Here is a 14,218-nt window from a genome sequence, read left to right on the forward strand (position 1 = left end):
GACTGGCAACTCGTTTCCTACATGATATTTTACATGTTTCATTGCCATTCTCCCACATCTTCCCACCCTCTCCCTCTCCCACAGAGTCCATAAGACTGTTCTATACATCAGTGTCTCTTTTGCTGTCTCGTACACCGGGTTATTGTTACCATCTTTCTAAATTCCATATATATGCGTTAGTATACTGTATTTATGTTTTTCCTTCTGGCTTACTTCACTCTGTATAATAGGTTCCAGTTTCATCCACCTCATTAGAACTGATTCAAATGTATTCTTTTTAATGGCTGAGTAATACTCCATTGTGTATATGTACCACAGCTTTCTTATCCATTCATCTGCTGATGGACATCTAGGTTGCTTCCACGTCTTGGCTATTATAAACAGTGCTGCGATGAACATTGGAGTACACGTGTCTCTTTCCCTTCTGGTTTCCTCAGTGTGTATGCCCAGCAGTGGGATTGCTGGGTCATAAGGCAGTTCTATTTCCAGTTTTTTAAGGAATCTCCACACTGTTCTCCATAGTGGCTGTACTAGTTTGCATTCCCACCAACAGTGTAAGAGGGTTCCCTTTTCTCCACACCCTCTCCAGCATTTATTATTTGTAGACTTTTGGATCGCAGCCATTCTGACTGGTGTGAAATGGTACCTCATAGTGGTTTTGATTTGCATTTCTCTGATAATGAGTGATGTTGAGCATCTTTTCATGTGTTTGTTAGCCATCTGTATGTCTTTTTTGGAGAAATGTCTATTTAGTTCTTTGGCCCATTTTTTGATTGGGTCGTTTATTTTTCTGGAGTTGAGCTGTAGGAGTTGCTTGTATATTTTTGAGATTAGTTGTTTGTCGGTTGCTTCATTTGCTATTATTTTCTCCCATTCTGAAGGCTGTCTTTTCACCTTGCTAATAGTTTCCTTTGATGTGCAGAAGCTTTTAAGGTTAATTAGGTCCCATTTGTTTATTTTTGCTTTTATTTCCAATATTCTGGGAGGTGGGTCATAGAGGATCCTGCTGTGATGTATGTCGGAGAGTGTTTTGCCTATGTTCTCCTCTAGGAGTTTTATAGTTTCTGGTCTTACGTTTAGATCTTTAATCCATTTTGAGTTTATTTTTGTGTATGGTGTTAGAAAGTGGTCCAGTTTCATTCTTTTACAAGTGGTTGACCAGATTTCCCAGCACCACTTGTTAAAGAGATTGTCTTTAATCCATTGTATATTCTTGCCTCCTTTGTCGAAGATAAGGTGTCCATATGTGCGTGGATTTATCTCTGGGCTTTCTATTTTATTCCATTGATCAATATTTCTGTCTTTGTGCCAGTACCATACTGTCTTGATAACTGTGGCTTTGTAGTAGAGCCTGAAGTCAGGTAAGTTGATTCCTCCAGTTCCAATTCAACTTCTAATGTAACCATGCCTGAGCATTTACATATTACAATAATAATTTACTATACTTTAATTCTTTATATTTTATTCAGAATACTACTTTTGAAAACATATATATATGCAGGTTATGTTTATTTTCATTTTAGGATAGTAAAGGAGGGGCTTTGAAAATATTTGTTATAGAAAGGGCACAGATATATTGGGTGAGGTCACAATGTGAAAAATGTAAAGGAAGATTTCTATGATCAGGAGAGAACTTTGCATTGGTCAAGACTGAAAATCACAATCTAAAGATAATAAAGACACTCTGGTTCTGAGCCTCTTTTGCAGTCAGCTTCTAAGTTTCCATACTTCTGAAAAACCCTGCATTTACTGTGCCTTAGTTTTTGCCATTTCACAGAACCTCTACTTTCCTGAACTATCCCACTGTCTACTGAAAGTGATGAAAATCCTTGAACCTAAGAGAAACAGGAACACACAGCCATAGCTACCATAGTACCTCATGAGCCTCTAAACTCATCAGCTTCCACAGAGGTAAGGTCATCTTCATTCTCAATCCTGACATAGAACTCTGTGGTATATATATATCACCCTTCATTTACTAACACAATTTTTCAGAAACACTTACCTCAGTAGTAGTTCCAATGTCAGCAGATGGGCTACATGTGCTATTATCTGGAGGAGCTGTGCCTATACTGCTTCTAACTGGAGAGCTAGGGAAAGGCCCCACCACGGACTCCGGGTAAGCTGAAGAAGAACTGAGACTGCCTCTCTTCTGAATCTTATTCCAGACTTTATTCATGATATCTGTTAACTCATATAAGAGCTGAACCTAAGCAGAAGGAAAAAAATAAAAAGCAAAAACAAATCTTTCAACTTCTGGTCAAAACTGACTAAAATACTCAATGTGAGAAACTTAAAACTAAGTCCACAGAAATAAGAATACATGAAATAAAAATCTATCAGTAAATCATTGATTATAGTACTATATCATGATCTATTATTATATATTAATATATGCTATTATATACATATCATGATACCATCATTCTGATGATATAGACAAATAATCCAAATATACAATATTAAACATTTAACCATGAATTTGAGACAGATATAATAAATTTAATCATACCTAAAATTGGTCCCATATTTATAACTTGATATTTTATAGCAAGTTAGCATTTTTGTGGGAAAATCATATAATAAAATTAAATGCTAATACAACAGCTTATGATGAGACAGATTTCTTTCAATAAATGACTAATAGAATCACAAATAAATGCCTCTTAAACAGAGTCCTCAGGATCAAAAATTAGAAATCAAATATATCCTATTATATATGACTATTTAGTAATATATAATTGTCATTCTTATTTTTGAATTATTTACAGTTTAAATTTTCTCTATTTTCTGAAGAATAAATCTGAAAGTGGATTTCTTACCCAGCAAAATACAGTAAAGAGAAAAGATATAACAGAGAATAGTAAAAGGAAAATGTTATATGAGACTTTTCTATAGATAAAGAACATAAACTATCCAACCTACTATTCCCCTCAGATTTGTCATTCCTATATCCAGGAAAAAAAAAAAACAAAACTGTTTAACTTGCACGTTGTTTGACTAAGTTCTAAGATATTTACATAAGATTTCATAAATAAGCATTAATCATGGAATTTGTATGACAACATATTGCCATATACTGTATAAAAGAAGCCTAGGGGGAAAAATGCAAACACAATATATAAGCAAATCCACAGCTGGATACCATATTCTGCTTGCCATTAAAAAAAGAAAGAAAGAAAGAAAGAAATTCTCATATTTATAAAAAGTTTCAGCCCCAGGACACATCCAGATGATAAAGCTGGCTTCTTATGTGGGCAGAACAGATGCCTAAAAACAGTGTTGTCAATCCTTATTTGATATAAAACAGTACATGGGTTACAGTTTTTTCTTGCTTTTTGTGTGGTGAAGTCTCCAGTCTCAGGTTATAGCTCTTTTTGTTTAAAAAAAAAAAAAAATCTAATGGCTAGCATTCCTGGAAAAGAGCTGTTAGAAAATTTTTAGTTTAATTCCTTTTGGCTTTCATAATCATTAGTATTCTCTAAAAAGAAATCATTTTCTTCCAAACCAAATTTTTAAAAAGATTTTACTTTTTCTTAAATAATTAGAACTGACACATAAAGAAAGTATAAATGGTTTCTAAATACTTTTCAGGGCATAAACTTTATTTACTTAAGAGAACAGATGCTGCCTTTATTGTCACTACTTCTGATTTCCTTTAACTCTAACCATTAAATAATTGTATATGAATGTCACCAAGTATACTGTGTATTCAGCATGCCAAATAAGCAATGAAATAAACTTGAAAAGTATCATTATTTTCAAAGAGGAAACTTACAATCACAGAATCCAGGCTTCCTCAATTCAGAGGTTTAAAAAAATAAGGCAAAAATTCTGAAGATAAATGTTCAACTCATATCCTTCAAGCTGTACTGAAAAATATACCCACAAAAGCCACAATGAGCTACTACTAACGACCTATTAAGACATCTGAAATTAAAAAGTATAACCAGACCAAGTATCAGTAAAGATGTAGAGTATCTAAAATTCTCATTTACTCTGACAAAAAACAAAATTTAGAATACAGTTTGTCAGTTTCTGAAAAAGACATATCTACCGTATGTGTGAATCATTTCCTAAGTTTCCCCAAGAAAAATTAAAATCTATGTCCACACAAAGACCTATAAAAAACTATTCATAGCAGTTTTATTTCTAAGAGTCTAAACCTAGAAAAAATCTCAAATGCTAACTAGTAAGTTAACCAACAGTACAACAGAATACTTAGGAATAAAAAAAATAAATTATAGATTCATGCAAAAACATGGATTAATCTCAAAATCACAATACTGAATGAAGGAAGCTAGGCAAGAGAGAGCAAGAGAGCACACCTGTAATGATTCCATTTATACAGAATCCGAGCAAATGAAAATTAATCAGTAACAGTATCAGTGATTACCTGGAACTAGGGGAGGAGTAAAAGGGAGAATAACAAAGGGGCACAAAGAAACTTTTGAGGATGATGCATTATCTCGACTGTGAAGGTGATTTCATGGGTACACTAGCCAAATGTTATCAAATTAGGTAACCTAAGCATGTGCAATTTATTGTATTTATGCTGCTGTAATTTAGTCGCTTCAGTCATGTCCAACTCTTTTGCAACCCCATGGACTGTAGCCTGCCAGGTAATCTCTGTGCATGGGATTTCCCGGGCAAAAATACTGGAATGGGTCGTCATTTCTGTCTCCAGCAGATATTCCCCACACAGGGATCGAACCCACATCTCCTGCATTGGCAAGTGGATTCTTTACCACTGAGTTCCTAAAGACATTAAAGGAAATGGAGTAACTGGTAAAATATTTAAGATGCAAGTCAAGGTTGATGGAAATCACTCCTATGAACAAATACTTTGATTCAACCAGGTTAAATATTTATAGTGTCCAAGGCTTTGACTGGCAATGAATAATTTCTAGAACTTATACAGAGGTTTAGGTCTCTGCAGCTGATACAAGGATCTACAACAAATTCAGACATGACAATAAATCTGTTTTAGGTGTGCCCTATATACAGAGATTGCACTATATTTTAAAGTATATATACTCAAGAGCTCTAAGCAATAATGAACCAAATTAATGTGTATTGCAAACACTTCTGATGTCATTCTAACAAATTAAAAAATGGTATGGAAGGAGGAATTGAATAGAATCAAGAAGCGTATACACTGGGCTATAATCCAAAGTCCACAAAGTTTCTGACAGTGCATGTAAAATTTAGTAGACATATACACTGTTCTGGGGGAAAGGCTTTTATAACATTCTCAAAGAAGTCCATAGCACAAAAAAGGATAAGAAGTACTTCAGAAAAAAATAAATGGGAAACTAACACACAAAAAAACCCCAGATTAGCTAGTGAGAAACCTCTCATAAGAAACATGTTTATTTAGGGTCATTAATCTTAAAATAAAAACAGTAAAAGAAATTTTAGGGATCTTACACGTATTATTATAATACAAACACGTGTTTGTATTTTAGGGCCCACAACACTTTAGAAGCCAGGACACCCCCCTCCAAAAAAGTTTTATAGGTATACTTCACTAAGAAAGATTAAAGATTTTTGGCCAAAAATGCCATAAACGTTAAACCAGTATTACAGGGTCTGCATTTATAGAATATAAGGAGGCTCTTCAAACTGCTAAGAAATTTAACAGAAAAATTAAGTAAATGATATGAAATAACTCATAAAAGAGCAAATTAAGTGGCCAATAAACAATGAAAATCTGTCCATCTGCATTAATAATTAGGAAAATACAAATTAATGTAAACAAAATGAACTATCAATTTATAAAAGAGCAAACTCAATGGCCAATAAACATTTGAAAAGTTGCTCAAACATCTGGTTTCATTTCCCTTCAGCATGAAGGATTTCCTTTAGGATTTCTTACAGTGTAGTTCTACTGGTGACAGATTCTTTCATACAAAAACTGCTTTTATTTTGTCTTCATTCATAAATGTTACATATTTTTTATTTAGAATTTTGAGTTGAGAGGCTTTATACAAATTTTTCATAATTTAATGATGTTGATCTTTTGATCCCTACAGTTTCCTATGAGAAGTAAGCGAACAATAAAAATTCAGTCCTCTTGCATGTAATGTGTCATTTTTTCTCTTTTTCTCATACCTTCAAGATATGTTCTTTATCTGTGGCTTTCAACAGTTGGATTATGATGTGCATAGGCATGGCCTTCTTCATGTGTTTATCTTACTAATCTTTCCCCCCTCATTTCTAGCCTATATGTAGCACTCAATAAATATCTGCTAAATGCACTGCTAAAGGGAAAAAAAATCAAGTCATCATCTGTAATTTTGACAGAATCCAGAGGGAGCCTGGAATACAGGCTAAAGCAATCACTCACAAAAAGGGGTTTATTTGGAGTCTCATGTTTTACCATTAAAATTTAGGTTAATCTGGCACACAAGGATATCAAATAGTATTTGCAAAGATTTTGAGTATTTATAAAATAATAAAATAAATAATTGTTAATAAAATTACATTTCCTTAGTATATGTATTTCTGAAAACTGCAACTGTTAATGGCTCAGTAGTGTCCAACTCTTGGTGACCCCATCTACTACAGCCTGCCAGGATCCTCTGTCCATGGAATTCTCCAGGCAAGAATACTGGTGAGGGTGGCCATTCCCTTCTCCAGGGGATCTTCCCAACCCAGGGATCAAGACCCGGTCTCCTGCACTGCAGCCAGATTCTTTACTATCTGAGCCACCAGGGAAGCCCATTTCTGTAAAGAGTTTTCAAGTAAATCGTTCAGCGATTAGACATAATGTGTTTGCCTTCATAGATTTCTAATGAAGCAATTTCCAGAGCTATGGAGATGTAATAGGCTATGCTGCTGCTGCTGCTAAGTCGCTTCAGTCGTGTCCGACTCTGTGCGATCCCGAAGACTATGTGATCCCAGAAACAGTAGCCCACCAGGGTCCGCCATCTCTGGGATTCTCCTGGCAAGAACACTGAAGTGGGTTGCCATATCCTTCTCTGACGCATGAAAGTGAAAAGTGAAACTGAAGTTGCTCAGTTGTGTCCGACTCTTCACAACCCCATGGACTGCAGCCTACTAGGCTCCTCCATACTTAAAAACTACATGTAGTCTCAAATTCAAACTTGTACCATTGGTTCAGTGTATTAACCAGTGTTTTATTGCTTTATCCTCTCAATACATGTTTGACAGTGTGGTTTAAAATTTTAAGTCAAAGACTTATTAAAATTGGAAAGAAAAGAAAAAACAACCAAACCTTCCTTATCTAACTTATCTATTTATTATGCAGATGTCTGTTTAATCAGGCTTCCCTAGTGGCTCCATGGTAGAGTCCACCTGCCAAGCAGCAAACAGAAGTTCGATTCCTGGGTCAGAAGATCCCCTGGAGAAGGAAATGGCAACCCACTCCACTATTTTTGCCTGGTAAACTCCACCGACAGAAGAGCTATGGGGTCACCAAAAGAGTCAGACAGGACTTAGCAACCGAACTACAAAAATCAACAACAAATCTTTGAGTAATTGATTCTTCAAAGTGCTGTACAGTTTTGTAGCTTCCAGTCCCTTCAGGAATACTGCCACATTCCATCAGGGATATTCAAGATAATTGACATACAGGATCTCAAATTTTATATCAGAGTCAATCTAAACTATCAAAATGACATTTATACAAAATGACATTTATACATTTATTCAGAACTTGCAAAGTTATTTTCATAAATATCTCACTTGAAGTTCCCAACAACCTTGTGATCAATTTTGGATATAGCAGTTGGTAGCAGTTTAACAGAAGTTGGTTTGTTAGGACTCATCAAGAAAGAAAAGTGGAATTAAATTCATAGAATTCATTACATTTTGGGTACAAAGGGATTCTCAGGGTATGAGGTTCTTTCAGCCTTCATTTATTTCTCAAAAGAAAAAAAAAGTCTTTGGTGTTTGGGGAGCAGCAGCAAGGAGCCCCTAGATATCAAGTGATTGAGGAAATGCAGAAAGAAAAGAGCAGACATAATAAGGGAATACCAGGCCAAAAATAAGTTATTTATGTGATGACTTGGCTTAGAACTGCTTTAAACAACAATAAAACATGAGCTTAATTCTAAACAAGGTGAATATCTAAAGGAGAGATATTCCAGAGCTCTAGTTTTGAGCCACAGTCTTACCTTTAATAAGACTCACAGAAATCACCATACTATTCCATGTGAAAGTGAAGTGAAAGTGAAAGTCATTCAGTCGTGTCTGACTCATTGTGACCCCATGGACTATACAGTCCATGGAATTCTCCAGGCCAGAATACTGGAGTGGGTAGCCTTTCCCTTCTCCAAGGGGTCTTCCCAACCCAGGGATCAAACCCAGGTCTCCCACATTGCAGGCGGATTCTTTACCAGCTTAGCCACAAGGAAGCCCAAGAACACTGGAGTCGGTAGCCTATCTCTTCTCCAGTGGATCTTCCAACCCAGGAATTGAACCAGGGTCTCCTGCATTGCAGGCAAATACTTCACCAACTGAGCTATCAGGGAAGCCCCGCTATTTTATTTTTTTTTCTTTTACTTTGATATATATACTCATATATATATACTCACATATGTATACTCATATATATCAAAGTAAAAGAAAAAAAATTAATAATAATAGTAGTTGCTGTTGTTGAGTCACTAAGTCGTATGTGACTCTTTAGAACTCCATGGACTGTGGCATACCAGGCTCCTCCATCCTCCATTATCTCCCAGAGTTTGCTCAAATTCATGTCCATTGAGCTGGTGATGCTATCTAACTACCTCATCCTCCACTGGCCCCTATTCCTTTTGCCTTCCATCTTTCCCAGCATCAGGGTCTTTTATAGTCTCAGGCTAAAACACTAACAGGAGCAGAATTCATCCTTAGATGGGATAGCTATGGATAATGAGATTATGTGGAGTAGGATAATCCTTCCAAGGCTACAATGAATACTAAAATAAGTCTTCAAAATATAAGGTCTCTGGTAGATAACTCCAAGTAGCAGTAAGCTTTTTTTTTTTTTTAATTTTTAATGGGAGAGTAATTGCTTTACAATGCTGTATTGGTTTCTGCCATACAACATGAATCAGTCATAATTATATATATATAAATTATATATATAAATATATATATCCCCTTCCTCTTGAGCCTCCCTCCTACCTCCCATCCCACCTCTCCTGGTCATTACCAAGCATCAGGCTGGGCTCCCTGTGTTATACAGCTTCCCACTAGCTAGCTATTTCACATATGATAGAGTACATATGTCAATGCAACTTTCTCAGTTCATCCCACCTCGTTTCCCCTGCTGTGTCCGCAAGTGTGTACTCTATGTCTGTGTCATCATTCCATCCCTGAAAATAGGTTCATCACTACTATTTTTCTAGATTCCATCTCTCTCTCTCTATATATATATATGTCTATTATGTAGGGATAGAGTTACTACTGGGCTTCCCTTGTGGCTCAGCTGATAAAGAATCTGCCTGCAATGTGGGAGACCTGGGTTTGATCCCTGGATTGGGAAGATCCCCTAGAGAAGGGAAAAGCTACCCACTCCAGTATTCTAGCCTGGAGAATACCATGGACTACAGTCCATTGGGTCGCCAAGAGACAGACATGAGTGAGCAACTTTCACTGAGCTGCTACTAAATATAAACTATGAATAAAAAACTTTCTTATTACAGCCAAAAGTTTCTTCATATCCCTTTATAATCTATCCTTCCTATCACTCCCTTCTCCTTCCCTATTCCTGCCCTACCTTCAGGCAACAATCAACCTACTTTCTGTCACAATGTAGTGGTTTATTATCATAACATTATATGTAAGTGGAATTATACAGTAAGGACTTTTAGGTCTGGGATCCTTCACTCAGTGTAATGCTTGTAATACTCTTCCATAATTTTACATTTTATCAATAACTTGTCTTTTTTATGGCTGAATAGTATTACATTGTATGGATAGGATAGGATAGAATTTAATTCACTTCCTAATGAACATTTAGGGTCTTCCCTGGTGGCTCAGAGGGTAAAGCATCTGCCTGCAGTGCAGGAGACCTGGGTTTGATCTCTGGATCAGGAAGATCCCCTGGAGAAGGAAACGGCAACCCACTCCAGTACTTTTGCCTGGAGAATCCCAAGAACGGAGGAGCCTGGTGGACTACAGTCCACTGGGTGGCAAAGACACGACTGAGCGACTTCACTTTCACTTTCAATGAACATTTGGGTGATGTTTGGTTTGGGGCTATATAAATAAAGCTGTTAAATACACCAATGTAAAAGTCTCTGCATGCATGTATGTTTTTGTTTCTCTGAAGAAATACTTAGGAAGGAATGACTGGGTTGGTTGTATAGTAATTTTCCCCACCCTCCACCCCCCGTAACTTTCAAGTTGTTTCCGAAGCTGTTATTAATTCCCATCATTAGTACACAAAGAGCTCTAGTTGGTTCACAATACTTCATCTTTTAAATTTCAGCCAATCTAATAGGTGTATACTGTTATGTCTTCTTGTTTTATTTTCCCCTGATGAATAACGATAAACATCTTTTCATGTGTTTACTGACCAGTCATACATCTTGTGTGATACTAATCTTTTCCCCATTATGTGTACTGATATTATTTATTGCCCTATCTTTATGTTATCGATTAGAAAGGATTTCTTAAAATTCTGGTAACAGTTTGATAAAGGTGTTGCTATACTTCTTCCAAATGTCTGGATTTCTGCTATCTTAATGATACTTTCAAGGAGAAAATGTTTTTAAACCTGATTATACCCAATATCTAGGTCAATTTCAGGATAGCTGCCATCTTAACAATGTTGTCTTCTAATCTATGAACAGGTATCTCTCTCCAGTTAGACGTTCAAGTTCTCTCAGCAGTGTTTTGTGGTTTTCAAGGTAGAGATCTTGGACATGTTTTGTTAAATTCATTTGTGTACGTTTACTGGCATCAATGTAAACGGAACTGATTCATTATTCCATTTTCCAATTTTTGGCTGCTAGTACAGAAAAATACAATTGGTTTTTAGACATTAATCTTGTCTTCTACAATCATAATAAGTTTATTAGTCCTAGTAATAGCTTCTTAATTCCTCGGGGAATTTCTATAACATATTTGATCATATGAAAAAAGGGAGAGTTTTACCTCTTTCATCTCTAGTCTTATTATTTCTTTTGCTTGGTTATTTCTTTTTAATTGCAATGGCTAAGATGGTCAGTATGACATACAGGTGATGAAAGAAGGCATCCTGTGTTTTTCTTGATCTTAGTGGAAAACAATTCAATATTTTGCAATTACGTGTGGCATGTGGTTTCACCAACTCAATGGACATGAGTTTGAGTGAACTCCGGGAGTTGGTGATGGGCAGGGAGGCCCGGCGTGCTGCAATTCATGGGGTCGCAAAGAGTCGGACACGACTGAGTGACTGAACTGAACTGAACTGTGGTTTCTCACTTTCCTTTATGAGTTATTGTTTAATGTCCAGATATTTATAGTTTTCCTAGTTAAGTATTGATATCTAATACAATTCGACTATGGTTAATATACTGATTTTAATTCTCTTCATACAATGAGACCATGTATATATGAAAATAATATGCATTCCATGGTTGTTGAATAGTGTTCTATAAACGTTAATTAGATGAAAGTGGGTTCACAAGTATTTTTCATATCTTCTATATCTCCAATTATTTATTTTTCATCTAATTCTTTAACAATCACTGAGAGACATGGGATAAATTCCTAATATGAATAAATAGAATTACCTATTTTTTCCTTTAATTCTGTCCATTTTTCTTTCATTTCCTTTATCTCTGAGAACACTCCTTTATGTTTATTTTATTTGGTGTTAAAATAAACAAATCCATCTTTCTTATACTGTTTGTACGTTTTCCTATACATGTATTTATATTCTGTTTCTTAATATTTCAAGTGTTTCCCTATTATGCAATGTATAGTAGAGTGCTGCTTTATCACTACTCTATTAGGAGCAGCTAGACCAGGAATCAGCAAATTTTCTGTAAATGGCCAAATAGTAAACATTCTATACTTCTTAAGCCATAGTGTTCTCCCTTGCTGTTACTTCATTCTGTGGCTGTAGTGGTCCCACCTGCCAATGCAGAAGATGTAAGAGACTTGGGTTCGATCCCTGGATCCAGAAGATGCCCTGGAGGAGGGCATGGCAACCCACTTTAGTACTTCTGGTGTGGAGAATCCCATACAGAGAGGAGCCTGGTGGGCTATGATCCAAAGGGTCGCAAAGAGTCAGACACCACTGAAGCAACTTAGTATGCACGCACAGTATGATGGCATTCTTGGACAATACGTAAAAATGTGGGCGTAGTCTAATTTGCCTACAGGCCTTAATCTGCTGAATCCTGGTCTAACACTCCACCAGTTAAGATCATAACCTTTAACATAATACTTGTTAAACTGGGTTCAGCCCTGTAATTTTATTTTTTTGTTTTCTATTTCCACCCTGTGTTATGTAACTCTGTTATCATGTCTTCCTTTCTTTAGATTATTTGAATTTTTTTTAGTATTTCATTTTATCTATTGGTGTTTGGCTGTATTTCTTTGTATTTTTACTTTATTTTAGGCTCAGCTGGTAAAGAATCCACCCGCACTGTGGGAGACCTGGGTTTGATCCCTGAGTTGGGAAGAGCCCCTGCAGAAGGGAAAGGCTACCCACTCCAGTATTCTGGCCTTGAGAATTCCATGGACTGTATATAGTCCATGGGGTGGCAAAGACCTGGACACGACTGAGGGACTTTCACTTCACTAAGAAACTAAAATACATACATAAAAACTTTCACAATCTAAAGTTACACTGTAACACTTCATGAGATATTTAGAAATTTAAAAACCACTATAGGTTCCCTTAATGATGAAATTTTCTTGTATATTATATCTATATACATTGAAAGCTCTAGCAGTCAGTGTTATACATTTGCTTTCAACAGTCATACATATTTTTTTAAAGCAGCTTTTAAGAAAGATTTATTAAGCTATTTATTATTTCTGGTGGTTTTATTTCTGAAGATTCAAGTTTTCATCTAGTATCATTCCCTTTTAACATATAGAACTTCCTTCAGTATTTCTTATAAAGCAGAGCTGCTGGTAGCAAATTTTCTTAGTTTTCCCTCATCTACAATGTCTTTCGGAGAAGGCGATGGCACCCTACTCCAGTACTCTTGCCTGGAAAACCCCATGGACGGAGGAGCCTGGTGGGCTGCAGTCCATGGGGTCGCTAAGAGTTGGACACGAATGAGCGACTTCACTTTCACTTTTCACTTTCATGCATTGGAGAAGGAAATGGCAACCCACTCCAGTGTTCTTGCCTGGAGAATCCCAGGGACGGGGAGCCCGGTGGGCTGCCGTCTATGGGGTGGCACAGAGTCAGACACAACTGAAGCGACTTAGCAGCAACAGCAGTACAGTGTCTTTATTTCACTTTTGTTTCTGTGGACACACACACTGGCTTGAGAGTGCTTTTCTGTAAGCATTTTAAATGTATTATTCCAATGTCTTCTGTTGTCTATCATTTATAATGAGAAATCTGCAGTCATTCAAATCATTGTTAAAGTGTATATATGTATCTTCTTGTAGCTGTTTTCAAGGTTTTTTTAAAAGTTTGTCTTTCTCGGTTCAGTATTTTAATCACAATGTCTCCAAACAGGTTTTCCTTTGAGTTTATTCTCAAAGATAAACTTGAGACTAAGTGAACTTCCTGAATACGTAAAAGCCTACCTCTTTCTGAAATTTTGGACAATTATTTGTTAATATTTTTCAGGCTCCAGCTTTTTCTCCTTACCTTCTGGAATTCCAATTACATATATATTTGAACGTTTTGTCCCACAGTCACTAAGCTTTGATCTTTTTTAAAGTATCTTTTTTCTGTTTTTCAAATTCAATACTTTCTATGCTCTATGTTCAAGTTCAGTGACTCTTCTGTCACATGCAGACCACCTGTAACCTTAGACAGTATTTTTTTTTCATATATTGTATTTTCAATTCTCAAATCCAATTTGTTTTTATACTTTACTTCTCCATTATGAATTCTTAACTTTTTCTTTCAGTATCCTTTCCTTTACACCTCATTAAGAAAATTTCAATAGCTGTTTTTAAGTCCTTTTTGCAATTCAATTATTTAAAAAACAAATTGGAAACATCAATTTATATTGTTAGTTTTTGCTTTTTTCCCCTGGAGTATACAGAAATAATTAATAGGATAGATAGGCCAAGGTGGGCT

At 36.0% G+C, this 14,218-nt stretch overlaps 1 protein-coding gene across 24 annotated transcripts in view; it reads right to left on the reverse strand.

Annotated features, from left to right (window-relative positions):
• Positions 1–14,218, reverse strand: part of VPS13B (vacuolar protein sorting 13 homolog B) — an 804,527-nt gene that overhangs the window by 387,261 nt on the left and 403,048 nt on the right. For 22 of the 24 annotated variants that reach the window (XM_061438325.1, XM_061438316.1, XM_061438319.1 and 19 more), the window contains one exon: positions 2,006–2,209. In XM_061438325.1, coding sequence (XP_061294309.1) covers positions 2,006–2,209 — 204 coding nt within the window. Of the gene's footprint in view, positions 1–2,005; positions 2,210–3,778; positions 3,873–14,218 lie in introns of those variants that run through there. The other 2 variants (XR_009740672.1, XM_061438337.1) reach the window with 2 other exon arrangements.

The sequence above is a fragment of the Bos javanicus genome, chromosome 14 (assembly GCF_032452875.1).
Source record: "Bos javanicus breed banteng chromosome 14, ARS-OSU_banteng_1.0, whole genome shotgun sequence".
Lineage (NCBI taxonomy): Eukaryota > Metazoa > Chordata > Mammalia > Artiodactyla > Bovidae > Bos > Bos javanicus.